The sequence below is a fragment of the Petromyzon marinus genome, chromosome 71 (genome assembly GCF_048934315.1).
Source record: "Petromyzon marinus isolate PM22_M1 ecotype Great Lakes invasive population chromosome 71, UKy_Petmar_22M1.pri1.0, whole genome shotgun sequence".
Classification (NCBI taxonomy): domain Eukaryota; kingdom Metazoa; phylum Chordata; class Hyperoartia; order Petromyzontiformes; family Petromyzontidae; genus Petromyzon; species Petromyzon marinus.
In genome coordinates, this window is record NC_133737.1 from 1,291,468 (window position 1) to 1,311,524 (window position 20,057).

The 20,057-nt window shown below is 44.9% G+C and overlaps 1 protein-coding gene across 4 annotated transcripts in view; it reads right to left on the minus strand.

Moving 5' to 3' along the window:
* Positions 1-10,840: 10,840 nt before the first annotated feature.
* The window catches only part of LOC116957256 (uncharacterized), a 631,244-nt gene continuing 622,027 nt past the window's right edge, over positions 10,841-20,057 (minus strand). Inside the window, exons 1-4 of one of the 4 annotated variants that reach the window (XM_076055390.1) lie at positions 16,841-17,155; positions 14,730-14,853; positions 11,397-13,335; positions 10,841-11,360 (exon numbers count right to left, since the gene is read on the minus strand). In XM_076055390.1, the coding sequence (XP_075911505.1) occupies positions 11,175-11,360; positions 11,397-13,295 (2,085 nt within the window). In that variant the 5' untranslated portion in view covers positions 13,296-13,335; positions 14,730-14,853; positions 16,841-17,155 and the 3' untranslated portion in view covers positions 10,841-11,174. Of the gene's footprint in view, positions 11,361-11,396; positions 13,336-14,729; positions 14,854-16,840; positions 17,156-20,057 lie in introns of those variants that run through there. The other 3 variants (XM_076055389.1, XM_076055391.1, XM_076055392.1) reach the window with 3 other exon arrangements.

Below are 20,057 nucleotides of genomic sequence, written 5' to 3' on the forward strand. Positions count from 1 at the left end.
ATGAACCTGGCGACCCGGGTTCGATTCCCGCTGCTCACGGCCACCAACACCAGTGACGATTATCTGAACCGGTCCCGGGCCTCCCCTAGGTCGACTCAGCCTCAAATGAGTACCTGGTGCGGTGTGTAGTAAACATTGCCACTGGGGAGACAAAGGCGGTCGGGCGTGGTGCTGGCCACCCACCCCCTCGTGTACCGTTCCGGCCTTCATAGGTGCTCGCTAACAGCACTTGCCCCTACAGTCTGTTAAGGCTATATGGGGGATCTTTGTGTGTTGGAGTCCGTGTGTGTAAGTGTATGTGTGTGTGTTTGAGTCCATGTGTGTGTAAGTCACTGTGTCTGTGTGTAAGTCTATGTGCGTGTAAGTGTATGTGTGTGTGTTTGAGTTCATGTGTGTGTGTTTGAGTCCATGTGTGTGTTTGAGTCCATGTGTGTGTGTTTGAGTCCATGTGTGTGTGTTTGAGTCCATGTGTGTGTGTGTGTGTAAGTCTATGTGTGTCAATCCATGTGTGTGTGTTTGAGTCCATGTGTGTGTAAGTCACTGTGTGTCTGTGTGTAAGTCTATGTGTGTGTAAGTGTATGTGTTTGAGTCCATGTGTGTGTGTTTGAGTCCATGTGTTTGTAAGTCTATGTGTGTCTGTGTATTTTTTAGACAGGCAACGCCAGATGTCTGTGTGTAAGTCGCTGTGTGTGTGTCAGTCCATGTGTGTGCATGGCTCAAAGTGAGCGTGTAAGTCACTGTGTGTGTGTAAGTCAATGTGTTTGTGTGTAAGTCAATGTGTGTGTAAGTCACTGTGTGTGAGTCAATGTGTGTGTGTGTGGGTAAGTCTATGTGTGTGTAAGTCTGTGTGTGTCTGTGTGTAAGTCTATGTGTGTGTAAGTCCATGTGTGTGTAAGTCCATGTGTGTGTGTTTGAGTCCATGTGTGTGTAAGTCTACGTGTGTCTGTGTATTTTTTAGACAGGAAACTCCAGATGTCTGTGTGTAAGTCGCTGTGTGTGTGTGTCAGTCCATGTGTGTGCATGGCTCAAAGTGAGCGTGTAAGTCACTGTGTGTGTGTGTAAGTCAATGTGCGTGTGAAGTCAATGTGTGTGTGTGAGTCAATGTGTGTGTGTGAGTCAATGTGTGTGTGTAAGTCAATGTGTGTGTATCTAAAGTCAATGTGTGTGTGTAAGTCAATGTGTGTGTGTAAGTCAATGTGTGTGTATCTAAAGTCCATGTCTGTGTGTGTGTAGGCCAATGTCTGTGTGAGTCTAAGCAGGGAATTAAAGCAAATGCAATCAGGCGATGGGCAGGAGGTGAGGCCCCGCATGGCTAGGCCCCGCGTTGTAATGTTCCGACCTGGACGTCGATTCCATTACTCGCTGCTACTCAATTGATATCCCTACGAGAGAGAGAGAGGAGCGAGGCTGTACCTGGGTAAACAACAACAACAACCACCACCACCACCAACACGACAACAACAACAACAACCACGATGTGAACTTCTCACCTCGGCTCACAGTGAGCGCGCGCGTAATTCGGAAGCTTCCTGGTGTCTCCTGACGTCACGAGGGAGCAGGTGACATGACGTCACCAGCGGGGTACACACCTCCCCCTCACGCCGATTAGGTGTTGCAGTGGAGACGTCAGAGAGCGGGGTTAGAGTTCAAGTTTATTAAGATTCCTATTCCATTGATCCCTCTATTGAACATTGACCCTTTGGTGTGCGTGAGCTCAACAACGTGAACATTGTGTATACAGTGTGTGTGTACAAACTGTGTATAGGTGTGTGTGTACAAACTGTGTATAAGTGTGTGTGTGTACAAACTGTGTATAGTGTGTGTGTACAAACTGTGTATACAGTGTGTGTGTACAAACTGTGTATAGGTGTGTGTGTACAAACTGTGTATAAGTGTGTATGTACAAACTGTGTATAAGTGTGTGTGTACAAACTGTGTATAAGTGTGTGTGTACAAACTGTGTATAAGTGTGTGTGTACAAACTGTGTATAAGTGTGTATGTACAAACTGTGTATAAGTGTGTGTGTAAAAACTGTGTATAAGTGTGTGTGTGTACAAACTGTGTATAAGTGTGTGTGTACAAACTGTGTATAAGTGTGTGTGTGTACAAACTGTGTATAAGTTTGTGTGTACAAACTGTGTATAAGTGTGTGTGTACAAACTGTGTATAAGTGTGTGTGTACAAACTGTATATAAGTGTGTGTGTGTACAAACTTTGTATAAGTGTGTGTGTTTACAAACTGGGTATAAGTGCGTGTACAAACTGTGTATACAGTGTGTGTCCAAACTGCGTATAAGTGTGTGTGCACAAACTGGGTATACGGTGTGTACAAACTGTGTAAGATGCGCCTGCCATTCTTCCACTCCGGTGGTGGGTGTACACCCAGGACCCCATTCCAACCTAAAGTGGCCTGGTCTCAGTTATCTGATGAAAGTTGCAAGCGAGAATTTCATCATCGCTTGCGGCTGGGATTGGCATCGTCCCCGATGTCGAGGGTAAATGGGCGAGGTTTAGGACTGTGACTCATGCAGCTGCAATGGCTGCTTTGGGTACGCGGTCCCGACCTCCCCAGAGACCCTGGCTGACAGAGGAGGTGTTCAAGATGGTTGAGAAAAAGCGACAGGCCCACTGTCATCGGCTACAGAATCCCACGTCAGAGAATGAGGAGGCTTACCGCAGCCTTCGCTCGGAGGTTCGGAGAGCCGTGAGGCGCTGCAAGGATGGGTGGTGGTCGCGGGTTGCTGAGGAGATGGAGTCTGCCTCAGTGGCCCGTGATCACAAATCTCTATTTAACTCCATCAAAAAAGTAATCTGCAGCGCCACACCTATTACCATCATTAGGGGAAAAAACGGTGACCCAATCTCCGACCCCCAGGAACAGGTTTTGCAGATTTGCTGAGCATTTCTGTGAGGTCCTGGGGGAGGGAAAATCCCTCAGCCAGGAAAACATCGTGGCACAAAGTGAGGATGACCCTGCTGAGGCTGCGGTGCGTCAAATATTGGAAGAAGTCACCCCCTGTGAGTGGCTGGCTGAGGTGCCATCTGTTGAGGAAGTATTGAAGGCGATCCAGAGTCTGAGACCAGGAAAGGCAGCGGGCAGAGATGATCTCCCAAGCAAAATCCTGAGAGAGGGCGGCGTTTGTGCACAGACTGCCCTATATGACATCATAACAACAGTCTGGACCACTGGACGGGTTCCGCAGGATTGGAAGGATGCCCTGGTGGTCCCCCTTTTTAAGAAGGGGGACCGCACAGACTGTAACAACTAGAGGGGCATCTCACTCCTCAGTGTGCCGGGAAAGGTCCTGGCAAGGATTATTCAACATCGCCTTGCCAGGCACGCTGAGGAGAGGCTTGCGGAGCCCCAATGCGGTTTCAGGAATGGGCGGTCCTGCACAGATGCCATATTTTCTGTCCGTCTGCTACAGCAGAGCTGTAGGGAATTCCAACAAGACCTACATCTCTGCTTCATTGACCTGGTCAAGGCCTATGATACCATCAGTAGGCCTGGGCTCTGGGTTGTTCTTCGTGCTTTTGGAGTACCTGACCCTCTGCTCACGATCATTAAGGACCTTCATGATGGTGAGCGGGCCCGGGTAAAACTACGTGGCCGGGAGTTAGAGCCATTCCCTGTACACCTTGGGGTGCGACAGGGATGTCCTCTGGCTCCCACATTATTTAACATCTATTTTGACCACGTAGTTCGTGAAGACTTCAATAGCTGTACCGGGGGAATCTCCATATGGTACAGATATAATGGGAGGCTGATCGATGCCCGGGTGTGGTAAAGGGATGGCTCCCTATTGCTCAACCACGTTATGTATGCTGATGATTTGGTAATAGCTGCTCATTCAGAGGAGGAGTTGGAGACGCTGCTGCTGAGACTGGATCGTGCCACTAAGAGGTGGGGCCTTACCATCAGCCCCACCAAAACTAAGCACCTGCCTGGGTATTTTGTACTATCGGACACTCCACCCCCACAACTCCCAATCGGTGATGGGGCAGTTGTGGAGCGAGTGGAGAGTTTCCCATACCTGGGCAGTGTGCTTATGACTGGCTCCAGTTTAACAGCAGAGGTCTCACTCCGAATCAGTCGAGCGGCAATATCCTTTCATCGGTTGCGTAACGCTGTGTGGAAGCTACTTGGTCTGTCGCTCCGCACTAAGCTTCAGGTCTTCTCGGCCACGGTCATTCCCTCCCTTCTCTACGCTTGCGAACGTGGACCCCCCTAATGGAACATCTTCGCCGGTTAGAAACATTCAGGCTGGCCAGCCTACGATCCATCCTGGGTTTAACCAGACTGGATTGTGTGAGGAGCTCACAAATTCTTGAAAGATCTGGGCAAGGTCCCATCGGTGAGCTCCTCCGGCGGGGAAGGCTGCGATGCCTGGGTCATGTAGCCCGCATGCCCAGCCACCGCATGCAGAAACAGCTTTTGTTCGGCCGGATTGAGGGGGCTAAGCGGGCGTGGCACGGGCTAGAGAAGAGATGGAGTGATGTGGTACAGGAGGACGTGGAGCTGAGTGGACTTGCCGATGACTGGTACCAGTGGTGTCAAGATCGGCCTCTGTGGAGGAGGCTCGTGAAGGACGCTACTGGGCAGTTGGAGGCAGACGCCCTCCAATAGCAACGGAGGGCGGAGGAGCGACGCTAAGAACAACGAGCGGAGCGCCGGGTGGCTAAAGCACAGCAGGTTGGCACAGTAGGGGGCACAGGTGCTGCATCATCTCAGTCATCTCAGTCAGTCGACCAGTGGCACCTGGGTCTGCCCCGTGACCTCCTGCCAGCGGGCGTTCGACACTCCACGTGGCCTCAGGGTGGACATAGCCTGGCACAAGCGTCGTCGTGACGTCACCGCCACTTAGTGGCGAATGGCGGTTGCTGTTGTTGTTGTGTACAAGTGTGTTTGTACAAACTGTGACGGTCAGACATTTGTGACGATGTGTGACGAGGGGGGAGGGGGGGGGTTGATGTCACATCAAAATGCGCAACTTTAAATATAGACAACACGTTCTATTTAATTAAATAAACTTTTAAATAAATATTTTCTCCTACATCAGAGTGTAGCACCACATTAAATACGCACTACAATGACAATAGTTTTAAGCGATTTGAAGCATGTTTTTATTTTTTGGGGGGGGCAGAGCTTTGTGACGTCATATTTGAGGGGGAGCGTCTGACTTTTTGCGACGTCGTGTCACGAAGGGGGAGGGTCAAAAATCGCGTGACGTAATTTATGGAGGTGTGTACAAACACACGTCCATAAATGATGATTATTGCTTGTGTTGCAGTCGAAACTTCGTGAGAATTGTATTGTTTATTTTTATTATTTTATTGTTTCCCTTCTACGTGACTTTACCGAAAGAACCAGGAATATGAATCCCAGCAGTCACGAAAGCTTTAAATCAAAACATTATCTTGGTCGTGTGTGATTGACATATTTCGCATTATCTCTTCTGAATGACCCAAGGTCTCATACTTTCATAATGACTTGGTTCATGTTTAACCAAGATTTGTGGTATACCATAGTTGTTACCACGGATATTACGAGGGTTTAATTAACATTTGTTCCCAGTCTGTTTTGACAGGGATCCGTGATTCTTATTCTCAAGTTATATTTTGATATCCTGAGGTTGAAGATATAGCTAAGCTTCAAACCTTACTGTTGTATTTAAAAACCCCAGTTAGTTGATAATGATTAACTGCCCTTTGTTGTATATGCCGGGTTTTGGAAATTTGATGAAAATAATAAATGAAACATGAAGAAATACATAATTATCCGAAATTATGTTAATTGATACAAGTATGCACATAAATTATGCTGATTATAGAGATATTCGTATTCGTTTATGCGAATGTGTGCGATGATGTTAATGTAAAACGTTATGATAATTAGGCCCTCCCTCGTTGTCGAGGGTAGTATTACCAATCGGGATAATACAATTAATTGTATGAAGTTATGCAGGTCTGCTGTAAGTATGCTAGATTAAGCTCGGCTTCGTTGTCTACGTTCGTATTATCAATCGGTATAATACAATTATTCTCGCTTTAACATTTAACGATTATGTATTAGTGTGTTTATGTCAGGTTTCCAAATTAAATCTCACCGCAGGATACAGTTCTTATAATTAAGATTATTACGCATGAACTTAGGAAAGAAACACTCAAACACTTCTGTGTTAAGCAATTTTAATTTCAAAACATAATACTCTAATATGCGAACTCTTATGCTTGGAATTGTCAACACAGTACTCCTGGAGATGTTCTCCTCATCGATCCATACATTTAACCCTCAATGATCACGTTGTTAAATTGGGTAACAGAATAATCGATTAATTCCTTAGAGTAACGCGAACATATATGGTGATAGGAAAACGTCCTTAAAATTCATATGAAGGGCAATAAAGAAACATGTCCCGATGGCAAAAGTATACGGCAATGAATTCATTGGGAAGATTATGTAGCTTTAACTTTAACATAGCCATAGCCATTTCTGGGACCAGTCACAAGCTAATCACTCAGCCATTTCAATGCTAAATTCTATGCTAATTCCTTTGTCAAGGCGCTTTATGTCTTCTCACACAGCTTGAAGGTCGCGATCTGAGCGTGGCTTTTTCACTCCAGCGCTGTCCTCTAGACAGTCTCGTCCCTTCACCTGATGAAGGCCGCTTGTGTTGTGGCCGAAACGTCGTGAGAATTTTATTGTTATTTTATTTTATCAATTTATTATTTTATTCTCATTCTACGTGGTGACTTTACCGAAAGAACCAAAGAAGATGAATCCTTGCAGTCACGAAAGCTTTAAATCGAAATTTAAAGATTATGTAGTTACGAAATGTCTTGGGACAATGGTGTGCGACAGTCTGCCTGCTTCAGCAAATGCTCATCAATTGGCTGAGGCTTCAATTAATTCGCGGGTAAGATTCTGTGATCAAAAGAACGATTTCAACACAATATTCTCCCTGTGAGTGTGTAGATTCGTAACGTAGGTTTCTAAACGTTTGGTTTCATCAATTAATTCATTGGTAATAGTTATGCAATTAAAAAGAAAGTGAAAAAAAACGCCTAAAATACTTCTAAATGACTGTATCCACGTAACTCAATGGGCCGCAATGTTCATCGTTATCAGCTAGTAGTTGACGCACTTATCATGAGTCTTCTTGTAAGTGTTAATGTGTGAGTGTTGTTGATCTTCTTGCGTTAAGCAAAAGCCGAGGTTGGGCATCCCTTGTATCAAAAATGTGTTTGTCTCCAGCGGAGAGGTGAGGGTGTGCGGGTGGGCGTGTCTTCCAACGGTGGGCGTGTCTTACAAACGGTGGGTGTGTCTTACAACGGTGGGCGTGCCTTACAACGGTGGGCGTGTCTTACAACGGTGGGCGTGTCAGACAAACGGTGGGCGTGTCTTACAACGGTGAACGTCTTACAACTGTGGGCGTGTCTTACAACGGTGGGCGTGTCTTACAACGGTGGGCGTGTCTCACAACGGTGGGCGTGTCTCACAACGGTGGGCGTGTCTCACAACGGTGGGCGTGTCTCACAACGGTGGGCGTCTCTTACAACGGTGGGCGTGTCTTACAAACGGTGGGCGTGTCTCACAACGGTGGGCGTGTCTTACAAACGGTGGGCGTGTCTTACAACGGTGGGCGTGTCTTACAAACGGTGGGCGTGTCTTACAAACGGTGGGCGTGTCTTACAACGGTGGGCGTGTCTTACAACGGCGGGCGTGTCTTACAACAGTGGGCGTGTCTTACAACGGTGGGCGTGCCTTACAACGGTGGGCGTGTCTTACAACGGTGGGCGTGTCTTACGTTGGGCGTGTCTTACAACGGTGGGCGTGTCTTACCACGGTGGGCGTGTCTTACAATGGTGGGCGTGTCTTACAACGGTGGGCGTGCCTTACAACGGTGGGCGTGCCTTACAACGGTGGGCGTGTCTTACAACGGTGGGCGTGCCTTACAACGGTGGGCGTCTTATAACGGTGGGCGTGTCTTACAACGTTGGGCGTGTCTTACAACGGTGGGCGTGTCTTACAAACGGCTTCGTTGCTCTCTCTCGCTCGGGGCGTCGGCTTAGCTGCCCGTCCGCTGACAGCAGCAGGCTCCTTCCCCTGCTGGAGGAGCTGCGCCGCACGCGCTCCCTCCTGCCCCGAGCTCTTTGTCGATAACCCGACTGCGCGTGCAGTTCGTTCGCCGGCGGCAGACACCCTTGCTCGTTATTCTGTTGCTCGGCTGTAGCTGCTGGTGGGAGCCGGCACTCTGGATGGAATGACTTTGAGCGACGCTTCTTCTGTCGGCTCTAAACTCGCGTTCGGTGACACGTCGCTACTCGGCGAGTCTCTCCATCCCCGGTTGATTGCAGAGTCTCACCCCGGAGCTTGCCGCTCGCCGCCCTCTTCTGAGAGAGCTGTCTCTTGCCGAGCTGTCCCGTTGTCGAGCTCCCCATGTCGAGCTGAACTGTGTGTCGTGTTGCTGTTTTTATCCGAAAAATCTCCCCTCTGCGCGTCTCTTGCGAGAGAAAAAGAAACAGATGCTTTACTCCGTCATGCTCTAACCCCCCCTCCCCTCTTCCCTTGGTGACCCCGGGCTGCTTTACATCAAATTGATGTTTGTTTGCCCTTCCAACCCCTCTCTTCGCGGTGTCCGCCAAGGGAGGGGACGCACCTTTCATACGTTTTATGGCTACCATGTGTTTGTGTCAAATTGTTGGAAGACAAAGGCGGCCGGGGAGGCTCTGATTTAATGGAATACATTTATGTGGTCTTTGTGTTTGACCTATTTCTTGTACTTCTAATGAATTAGCCTAGGTCTAATCCTTTGTGATTATCATTTGGTTTGTGTTTAAGCAAGATTTGTAATGTACCATTAGATGTTACCTCCGGTATTTCAAGGGTTTTATTAACTTTTGCTCCCTGTCTGCATCCAGGGATCCGTGTTTTTTTTTATTCTCGAGGTCAGAGATATCCCGAGGGCTGGAGATATAACCAAGCCCTCACTTTCTTGACTGCCAGACTTCACATTCCTTGGTTCTCTTGGTGACGTTACATAGATCGAAATATAAAATAAGAAACAATATGAGTTGAATAAGGGTGAAATTAAATATGTAATAAAGCCACTAATATAGACTGCAGTCTATCATGTCGACTTATTCTTATAGCCAAGCTTGAACTTTTTCCGTACGAAAAAAAATATCAGTTACAATGTCCGTTTGCCCTGTGCTCTGTGTCCGTGCCTGTGATTCTGGATATGTTTGCGATCGGTCAACAGTGCCAAGCATCTCATGGTATGTGGTCCTTTGGCAATCTGGAGATTTTGCAGATCGTCGTCGTTAACCTCCCTTTGCCCCCGGAGTTTATTATTTAATGGCCTTTTACGACCTCCAGATGCTTGGTGCTTGTGGGAGGTAGCGGGTTTGAAGGTGTTCATTTATATATTTAATCGATTATTAATTAAAAAATGGCATAATTATTCTTACTCTTTGGTTCTATTCGGTAAAGTCACGTAGGTAAAAAATAAAACAAAAATCACGACGTTTCGGCCACAACACAAGTGGCCTTCATCAGGTGAAGGGACCAGACTGTCTCGAGGACAGCGCTGGAGTGAACACAGCCAAGCTCAGACCACGACCTTTAAGCTGTGTGAGAGGAATTAAGGTGCCTTGACAAAGGAATTAGCATAAAAATTAGCATTTAATTGGCGGACTTAGCACGATGAACGGTGTAGAGGGGGTGAACATGTGCAGGCCGGTGAGGGGGGAGGGGGAGTTTACATATTGATGGTGTGAAAAGGGAATTTTAAGAAGCTGCGAAAGTTTGGGGTACCACTACTTAAAAAAATATACTGTACCATTGAAAATTAGTTTAATGTTTGGTTTGATTTAGAACATCTTTCCAATGGTTGCTTAATTTGAAACCATCTTCTCGGTTGAAATTGTGTCTGTTTGTAAATCTGAATTGCCTCGTGAACAAATCTCTGATAAAAACCCGTGGGTTTGCAAAGAACCTTGGTATCGGAGAAAATTATATCGTGATCACCCACAACGTTGTAACAGTGATCAGCCACGGCAGAAGAATTCATTTTGCCGTGTTTCAAATCTGATTTGTGCTCGCGAATTCGGTCAGAGACATGTCGCTTCATCTCCCCGATATAGCAATCACCGCAGGTACAATTCAATTTGTAAACCCCGGGGTACTGTAAGTCAGGAATGACATCCTTCACGGATGGGATCAGATCACGAATTTTGAGTACTGTGTTGAACCGGACCTGGATCTTGTGTTTGTTTAGAATTTTGGAAATCTTTTTAGTAATGCCTGCTAAATATGGTAGTGTGATGGTTTTGACCGGAGTATCAAGTGGTTGTTTCTGTATGGAGGGAAAGACAGCTTGGCGGATGCTACGGTCAGAGTAACCATTCCTTTTGAGGGCCAAGATGTACATGTTTTAATTCACTGGTCAGGTGGTGTTGGTCCGAAATGCAAGAATTCTTAATATATTTTTTAGAAAAAGGCCTACACACACATACAACACCTTGGGTGAATTTCGCTGTCCAAGGGAGGTTCGTGACCCCTGCTGTTTTCGTCTTTTGTTTTGTTGTGGGGTTTTTCCTTCATGGCGGCCTTCTCTTGAAGTCAACTGGGGATTTCCCGCAGAATCCCATTAGCCCCCCCTCCCCCCTTGGGTTTGCCATTTTTTAATTACATTTTATAACTTCCCCAGCAGACTTGTGAGTAATTATCCTCCAGCAGTCTTTTGTGTGGCAAGGCAGGAGGCAGCGGAGAGGGGTGACTCACCCTTTCCATGCCCCAGCGCTACATCCCGATCAAAATGATTACAAAACAATAGAAAGAATCAATCAATACAATTTTATGGAAAAGGCATATATACAACATGCTCTTCGAGTGTTTGTGATGAGATGATACAAAACAACTGAGTTGCTGGGGCGATTAAGCAAGCGCCATATAAATGCTAAAATTATTATAACATAGTGTAACATCGTGAATGCTTCGGAGATTATTGGCTCTGGCTCCTGGCTAGAGATCTACCCAACCCACAGGTCCGCAAACACTGGTTGCTCTTACTCTGCAGGTTGAACCTAGGAATGGAGTGTTCAACTTCACGTTATTGTAATTAAAAGCCTGTGCCAAGGCTGAATCTATTGGAGCTTCATTGTCTCAACCTTACACATCTACAGGGTCTCCATTTGACTTTGTATTGTCTAAGAAGTCCACCCACACCTCCACTTCCACAAACTGCTGGGAGTTGCCTCGCTCTGCCTCACAGTCAGAATTCTCCTCCTGCTTCACGTTGCCTCCATCGATGTGAAGGCCCAATTTTGGAGTTGAATCTTCATCTTCACATTTTACCTTCACTTCTTCGCTCTTCACTTCTTCACATTTCACCATCACTTCTTCGCTCTTCACCATCACTTCTTCACATTTCACCTTCGCCTCTTCAAAATCCACCTTGATACATTTCATTGCGTCCAAGCTGGAATTAAATTCTGGTTCTTTTTTCAGCAGGGATGGGCTCATTGCAGCACTATGACTTTCACAAGCCGATTTCAGACTCCGCTCCTTGGGGATCTTCTGATAACTGTGTGTCCTTTGGTGTCTTTGAAGATGTGATGACCGTGCAAACGCCTTCCCGCACAAAGTGCACTTGAAGGGGTTCTCTCCAGTGTGTGTTCTCTGGTGTTTTGTAAGATCAGATGAACTTGAAAATTCCTTCCCACACACAGTGCACTTGAAGGGTTTCTCTCCTGTGTGCCTTCTTTGGTGGATCTGAAGACCTGATGACCGTGTAAATGCCTTCTCAAACACAGTGCACTTTAAGGTTTTCTCTCCTGTGTGCCTTCTCTGGTGGATCTGAAGACCTGATAACTGTGCAAATGCCTTCTCACACACAGTGCACTTGAAGGGTTTCTCTCCTGTGTGCGTTCTCTGGTGTTTTTTAAGAACTGCTGACTTTGCAAATGCCTTCTCACAAACAATGCACTTGAAGGGTTTCTCTCCCGTGTGTGTTCTCTGGTGTTCGTGAAGATGCGATGGCCGTGCAAATGCGCTCCCACACACAGTGCACTTGAAGGGTTTCTCTCCTGTGTGTGTTCTCTGGTGGTTTTTAAGATGTGATGACTCTGCAAATGCTTTCTCACACACACTGCACTTGAAAGGTTTATCTCCTGTGTGTGTTCTCTGGTGGTTTTTAAGATGTGATGACTCTGCAAATGCCTTTTCACACACACTGCACTTGAAGGGTTTCTCTCCTGTGTGTGTTCTCTGGTGTCTTTTAAGATGTGATGACTCTGCAAATGCCTTCTCACACACACTGCACTTGAAGGGTTTCTCTCCTGTGTGCCTTCTCTGGTGGTTGCGGAGAATTGATGACTGTGTAAATGCCTTCTCAAACACAATGCACTTGAAGGTTTTCTCTCCTGTGTGCCTTCGCTGGTGGATCTGAAGACCTGATAACTGTGCAAATGCCTCCTCACACACAGTGCACTTGAAGGGGTTCTCTCCTGTGTGCCTTCGCTGGTGGATCTGAAGACCTGATAACTCTGCAAATGCCTTCTCACACACAGTGCACTTGAAGGGGTTCTCTCCAGTGTGTGTTCTCTGGTGTCTTTTAAGATCAGATGAACTTGAAAATGCCTTCCCACACACAGTGCACTTGAAGGGTTTCTCTCCTGTGTGTGTTCTCTGGTGGCTCTGAAGAACTGACGACTGTGAAAATGTCTTCTCACACACAGTGTGCTTAAAGGGGTTCTCTCCTGTGTGTGTTCTCTGGTGTTTTTTAAGATGTGATGACTCTGCAAATGCCTTCTCACACACAGTGCACTTGAAGGGGTTCTCTCCTGTGTGCCTTTGCTGGTGGATCTGAAGACCTGATAACTGTGCAAATGCCTTCTCACACACAGTGCACTTGAAGGGGTTCTCTCCATTGTGTGTTCTCTGGTGTCTTTTAAGATCAGATGAACTTGAAAATGCCTTCTCACACACAGTGCACTTGAAGGATTTCTCTCCTGTGTGTATTCTCTGGTGTCTTTTAAGATGTGATGACTCTGCAAATGCCTTCTCACACACACTGCACTTGAAGGGTTTCTCTCCTGTGTGTGTTCTCTGGTGTCTTTTAAGATGTGATGACTTTGCAAATGCCTTCTCACACACACTGCACTTGAAGGGTTTATCTCCTGTGTGTGTTCTCTTGTGCTGAGTCAAACTTCCAGTATGATCCGTGCTGTATGCACACTGGTCGCATTGTTTATTTTTTGTACCGAGCTGCGCCGAGTGCCGTTGCTCCATCAGACCAATTCTGCAGAGGAAGCGTCAGAGGAAGAGTCAGCTGCAGTCAGAAAAACGTATCCACACCATCTACGTCAGTATCAAGACACAGAGGAATGCATATATACACAGTCACACATGACTTACACATCTATACTTATTCATATATTCATGATACAGTGAAAATTATTCCCCAATTCATCACGCGGGCTGTTAAGGCACACAATGAGAGGGCCAATGGTCATTCATATTCCTGGATGCCCTAGTATCTTCAAAATTAATGTTTACCCAAAACTCCAAGCACACAATTTCGGCTGTCTAGCTATGAAAGGAATATTTAAGAAAAATTCAGCTATAATAGCAAAGTGTCTTGAAAATAATACTATTTGTATTATGCAGAAAGGCATAAATTAATGTTCAATCGAAACTTCGAGGTGGAAGCCAGGCTCAGATTCGCTTGAATGCTCGGATGAACAGATCTAACTTCAGCTGCATATGTGCTGAGATGTTTTCCTGTTTCCATCCTTACAAAAAGTCCCAGAGGAAAATTAAAATAAACTATTGTTTTGATTTAACCTCCATGTTCAGTCGTTAATATACATTACTGCAAATACAAACTTGACATCGTCACACACTGGCATGGTAAAAAGGTGGTGGTGTGTCCAGAACCATGCCTGGCCACCTTCATCTGCTCATTATTAATGCGTTCTCACTTCACCATGTAATTAATTTAAGATCAATCAACATAGCAGAGGCCCACAATAAGTTCAACTTACACTATGTAACACGATTTTTTTGTCGCTGGATGGCTAGTGTTATTTTTTTATTGGTCATGCCCACAAACTTTCCTTTTGTAACCAGGACTTTATGTGAAGGAATGACACAAATGCGCACGTTTTCTCATTGAAAATAGGTACATTTCAAAAGATCACTGTCCTGGTCACGAAAGCAAAGTTTGTGGGGAATAATAGCCATTTTCTGTACTTTTGAGGCATAAGCAATTAGAAAATAACACTTACTATGCAGGGACAATTTTTTTTGTTACAGTGTTATCAATCATGTTTGCTGTCGGCGATAATCAAACTAATTGTTGAGTTCATAATGCAGTGAAATAACTGCGAGATAAACTCTTAAATACACGTACATTTCACGTGGATCATTAACATATTATACAAACAAAACATCCAACATTCATGACGAATTGCAAGTAACCTTTTCCCAGTGCTAATGCTATGATAGGTGCAATTTAAGGCCATGTAAGTGTGGATTCCGTGTCAGCAGGTAATGGGAATGATCCAGGTGTCAAGGGATGACTGACAGAAGAACCAGCTGTGCTCCCCACTGTCTTGCTGGGTGTTGGGAACCCAGTGTTCCACCTATTATTCATGTGGGCGTTACTCTTCCGACCTCATCATCATTGCAGAGCAACTATCTCTTATCTGCCATGAAGCATACCTCACTCGGCCTCCTCCACAGAGGCCGATCTCCACTCCTGGCACCAGTCATCGGCAGGTCCGATCACCTCCACATCCTCCAATCTCTTCTCTAGCCAATGCCATGCCTGATCAGCCCCTAATATCTGGACAAAAAGCTGGTTGATCATGCAGTATCTGGGAATGCGGGATTCATGACCAAACCAATGCAACCTCGCCTGCCAAAGAAACTCAAGATTATATTCTATATTGATATCTTAAGGGTCTGTAAGCTTCTAAATAGAATATAAACTGGTTGAATAGAGGATAAATCATTGGCAGGCCAGCCTTCACTGTATAAGCCAGCACAGATGGTCATTTACAGTGAGGGAAAAAAGTATTTGATCCCCTGCTGATTTTGTACGTTTGCCCACTGACAAAGAAATGATCAGTGTATAATTTTAATGGTAGGTTTATTTGAACAGTGAGAGACAGAATAACAACAACAAAATCCAGAAAAACGCATGTCAAAAATGTAATAAATTGATTTGCATTTGAATGAGGGAAATAAGTATTTGACGCCCTCTCAATCAGAAAGATTTCTGGCACCCAGGTGCCTTTTATGCAGGTAACGAGCTGAGATTAGGAGCACATTCTTAAAGGGAGTGCTTCTAATCTCAGCTTGTTACCTGTATAAAAGACACCTGTCCACAGAAGCAATCAATCAATCAGATTCCAAACTCTCCACCATGGTCAAGACCAAAGAGCTCTCCAAGGATGTCAGGGACAAGATTGTAGACCTACACAAGGCTGGAATGGGCTACAAGACCATTGCCAAGCAGCTTTGTGAGAAGGTGACAACAGTTGGTGCTATTATTCGCAAATGGAAGAAACACAAAAGAACTGTCAATATCCCTCGGCCTGGGGCTCCATGCAAGATCTCACCTCGTGGAGTTGCAATGATCATGAGAACGGTGTGGAATCAGCCCATAACTACACGGGAGGATCTTGTCAATGATCTCAAGGCAGCTGGGACCATAGTCACCAAGAAAACAATTGGTAACACAATACGTCGTGAAGGACTGAAATCCTGCAGCGCCTGCAAGGTCCCCCTGCTCCAGACAGCACATATACATGCCCGTCTGAAGTTTGCCAATGAACATCTGAATGATTCAGAGGAAAATTAGGTGAAAGTGTTGTGGTCAGATAAGACCAAAATGGAGCTCCTTGGCATCAACTCAACTCGCCGTGTTTGGAGGAGGAATGTTGCATATGACCCCAAGAACACCATCCCAACCGTCAAACATGGAAGTGGAAACATTATGCTTTGGGGGTGTTTTTCTGCCAAGTGGACAGGCCAACTTCACCGCATCAAAGGGATGATGGATGGGGCCATGTACCGTCAAATATTAGGTGAGAACCTCCTTCCCTCAGCCAGGGCATTGAAAATGGGTCGTGGATGGGTATTCCAGCATTACAATGACCCAAAACACACGGCCAAGGCAACAAAGGAGTGGCTCAAGAAGCACATTAAGGTCCTAGAGTGGCCTAGCCAGTCTCCAGACCTTAATACCATAGAAAATCTGTGGAGGGAGCTGAAAGTTCGAGTTGTTATTTTATTTTATAAATTTGTTATTTTATTATCATTCTATGTGGTGACTTTACCGAAAGAACCACAGTGAGAATATTATTATTTTATTTTATCAATTTTATTATTTTATTCTCATTCCACGTGGTGGTGACTTTACCGAAAGAACCACAGTGAGAATATTGTTATTTTATTTTATCAATTTATTATTTTATTCTCATTCTACGTGGTGGTAACTTTACCGACAGAACCACACAGTGAGAATATTATTGTGTTATTTTATTTCATCAATTTATTATTTTATTCTCAATCTACGTGGTGGTGACTTTACCGACAGAACCAAAGAAGATTAAAGCGAGAGAATTAAAGCAAACGCAATCAGGCGATGGGCAGGAGGCGAGGCCCCGCATGGCTAGGCCCCGCGTTGTAATGTTCCAACCTGGACGTCGATTCCATTACTCGCTGCTACTCAATTGACATCCCTACGAGAGAGAGAGGAGCGAGGCTGTACCTGGGTAAACAACAACAACAACACCACAACAACAACCACGATGTGAATTTCTCACCTCGTAGTGTCTCAGTGAGAGCAGGCGCGCGCGTAGTGCAGAAGCTTCCCGCTAAATCGTGACGTCACGCGGCAGCAGGTGACGTGACGTCACTCGCGTGGTCTCAACGCACAATCCCCTCCCCCCAACGAGCGGCGGTGTAACTGAATAAATTATGTTAATGAGACATGCTCACGTCCATTGATGGATGAGGCGTGGTATGCTGAACCCGGCACAATGAACTCGCGACGGTATTTATGAATAAATTATGTTAATGAACCGCCAGTGACCGGGCGTAGCTCTGCCCAAATATGGATTTTTACTGGAACGGAAATCAGCAGTGACCAAGCAGACGTGACGTCACGCTCAAAAAGCCCGGTGGAGGGGGGGTTGTGGGAGGAGGTGAATACCTTGGTGACATGACGTCACCAGACAGGTACATCTCCCCTAGGCGTCTCACACCGATGAGGTAATGCTAAGTTGTGACGTCAGAGAGCGGGGGATTGAGTTTATTTAGATTCCTTTTCCATTTCTCCCTCTCTCTTGAACAGAGACCCCTTGGGTGCGTGAGCTCAACAACAACAACGTGGTTACTATCTGGTTCTATTGGGTAAAGTCACGTAGGTAAAAAATAAAATAACAAAAATCACGACGTTTCGGCCACAACACAAGCGGCCTTCATCAGGTGAAGGGACGAGACTGTCTGGAGGACAGCGCTGGAGTGAAAAAAGCCACGCTCAGATCACGACCTTTAAGCTGTGTGAGAAGAAACAAAGCGCCTTGACAAAGGAATTAGCATTGAATTTAGCATTGAAATGGCTGAGTGATTAGCTTGTGACTGGTCACAGAAATGGCTATATTAAAGTTAAAGCATACACATCCACAGAGGCATCACTGGTTACTCCGACTACACAATCCGCAAAGCCATCACTCCAGTCATGAAGAAGGATCCCCTTGAAGAGCCACTCAAAACCATCACCTTACCCTACATTGCAGGGGTCACTAAAAAGATCTCCAAAATCCTGAACAAACACGAGACCCAGGTCCGATTCAACACAGTACATAAAATCCGTGATCTGATTCCACGTGTAAAAGATGCTGTTCCAGACATACAGTACCCGGGCGTTTATAAACTAAAGTGCCTCTGTGGTAGTAGCTACATTGGAGAAACCAGATCGCTGTTACAATTCAGTGGGCTCACATGACATTGACTTCAACCAAGACGGAGGTTATTTGCAAGCCAACCGGCTACCATGAGAGATTGGTTCATGAGGCCACCCACATATACAAGCACAGAGACAATTTCAACCGAGAAGATGGATTCTGGCTTAGTAACCATTGGAAAGATGTTTTAAACCATTTCCGTTCTTAATTAATTGTATTTTACAATGACCTTCAGAATGCAGCTCTTTCGCTGGCATTGACTCTTAATACCTCTCACACCACGGTTAATGGTATGGTTTACAACATGGAGTATAACAGCGCCTCGCAGCTGTCTCTCTCCCCCTCCTCTGTTCCGACCATGGATGAACTCGTCCGTCTGAACGGGACCCGTAGCTATCCGTATTGCTAAAGTTGAGGGTAAGAATCCACCCATTTTTCGCCATATAACATTGTGATATATAACGACTTATTGTTGGTAGCTTAGCTGATTGGAGAATATAGAGTGTATTGATAACATTGAGGTAATTTATATTTTAGTATTTTTTATTGGTTCACTATATAGTATTCATTATATATTGTATTGTATACCCAGTTACTGTGAATAGCTCAGATGTGTTGGCCGTGACTTCAACATAGCCATTTCTGTGACCAGTCACAAGCTGATCACTCAGTTATTTCAATGCTAAATTCGCTTAGTTATTTCAATGCTAAATTCTCCTGTTTGATTTGTACTAGGTGCCTCGGTGAATGTGTGTGCTCTGACTTTAACATAGCTATTTCTGTGACCAGTTACAAGCTAATCACTCAGCTATTTCAATGCTAAATTATATGCTAATTCCTTTGTCAAGGAGTGCCTTTGTGGATGTGTATGCTTTAACTTTAACATAGCCTTTTCTGTGACCAGTCACGAGCTAATCACTCAGCCATTTCAATGCTAAATTCTATGATAATTCCTTTGTCAAGGCGCTTTGTTTCTTCACGCAGCTTAAAGGTCGTGATCTCAGCGTGGCTTTCTTACTCCAGCGCTGTCCTCCAGACAGTCTCGTCCACTTCACCTGATGAAGGCCGCTTGTGTTGTGGCCGAAACGTCGTGAGAATATTATTGTGTTATTTTATCAATTTATTATTTTATTCTCATTCTACGTGACTTTACCGAAAGAACCAAAGAAGATGAATCCTTGCAGTCACGAAAGCTTTAAGTCGAAATTTAACTATTTTAAACCCTCCAAATAATAACACATTCTTCAAATCGCTTTAAACTATTGTCATTGTAGTGTGTATTTAATGTGGCGCTACACTCTGATGTAGGAGAAAATAATTAAAAGTCTATTTAATTAAATAGAACGTGTTTATTATTAAAGTTATACACAGTTTGTATACACAGTTTGTACACACACACTTATACACAGTTTGTACACACACTTATACACAGTTTGTACACACACACTTATACACAGTTTGTACACACACACTTATACGCAGTTTCTACACACACACTTATACGCAGTTTGTACACACACTTATACACAGTTTGTACACACACACTGTATACACAGTCTGTACACACACACTGTATACACAGTTTGTACACACACACTTATACACAGTTTGTACACATTGTATACACAGTTTGTACACACACACTTATACACAGTTTGTGCACACATTGTATACACAGTTTGTATACACACTGTATACACAGTTTGTACACACACACACACACTTATACACAGTTTGTACACATTGTATACACCGTTTGGTCACACACATATACACAGGTTGTACACACACTGTATACACAGTTTGTACACACACTGTATACACAGTTTGTACACACACACTTATACACAGTTTGTGCACACATTGTATACACAGTTTGTATACACACTGTATACACAGTTTGTACACACACACACACACTTATACACAGTTTGTACACATTGTATACACAGTTTGTTCACACACTATACACAGTTTGTACACACACTGTATACGCAGTTTGTACACACACACTAATACACAGTTTGTACACACACACACTTATACACAGTTTGTACACACACATACTTATGCA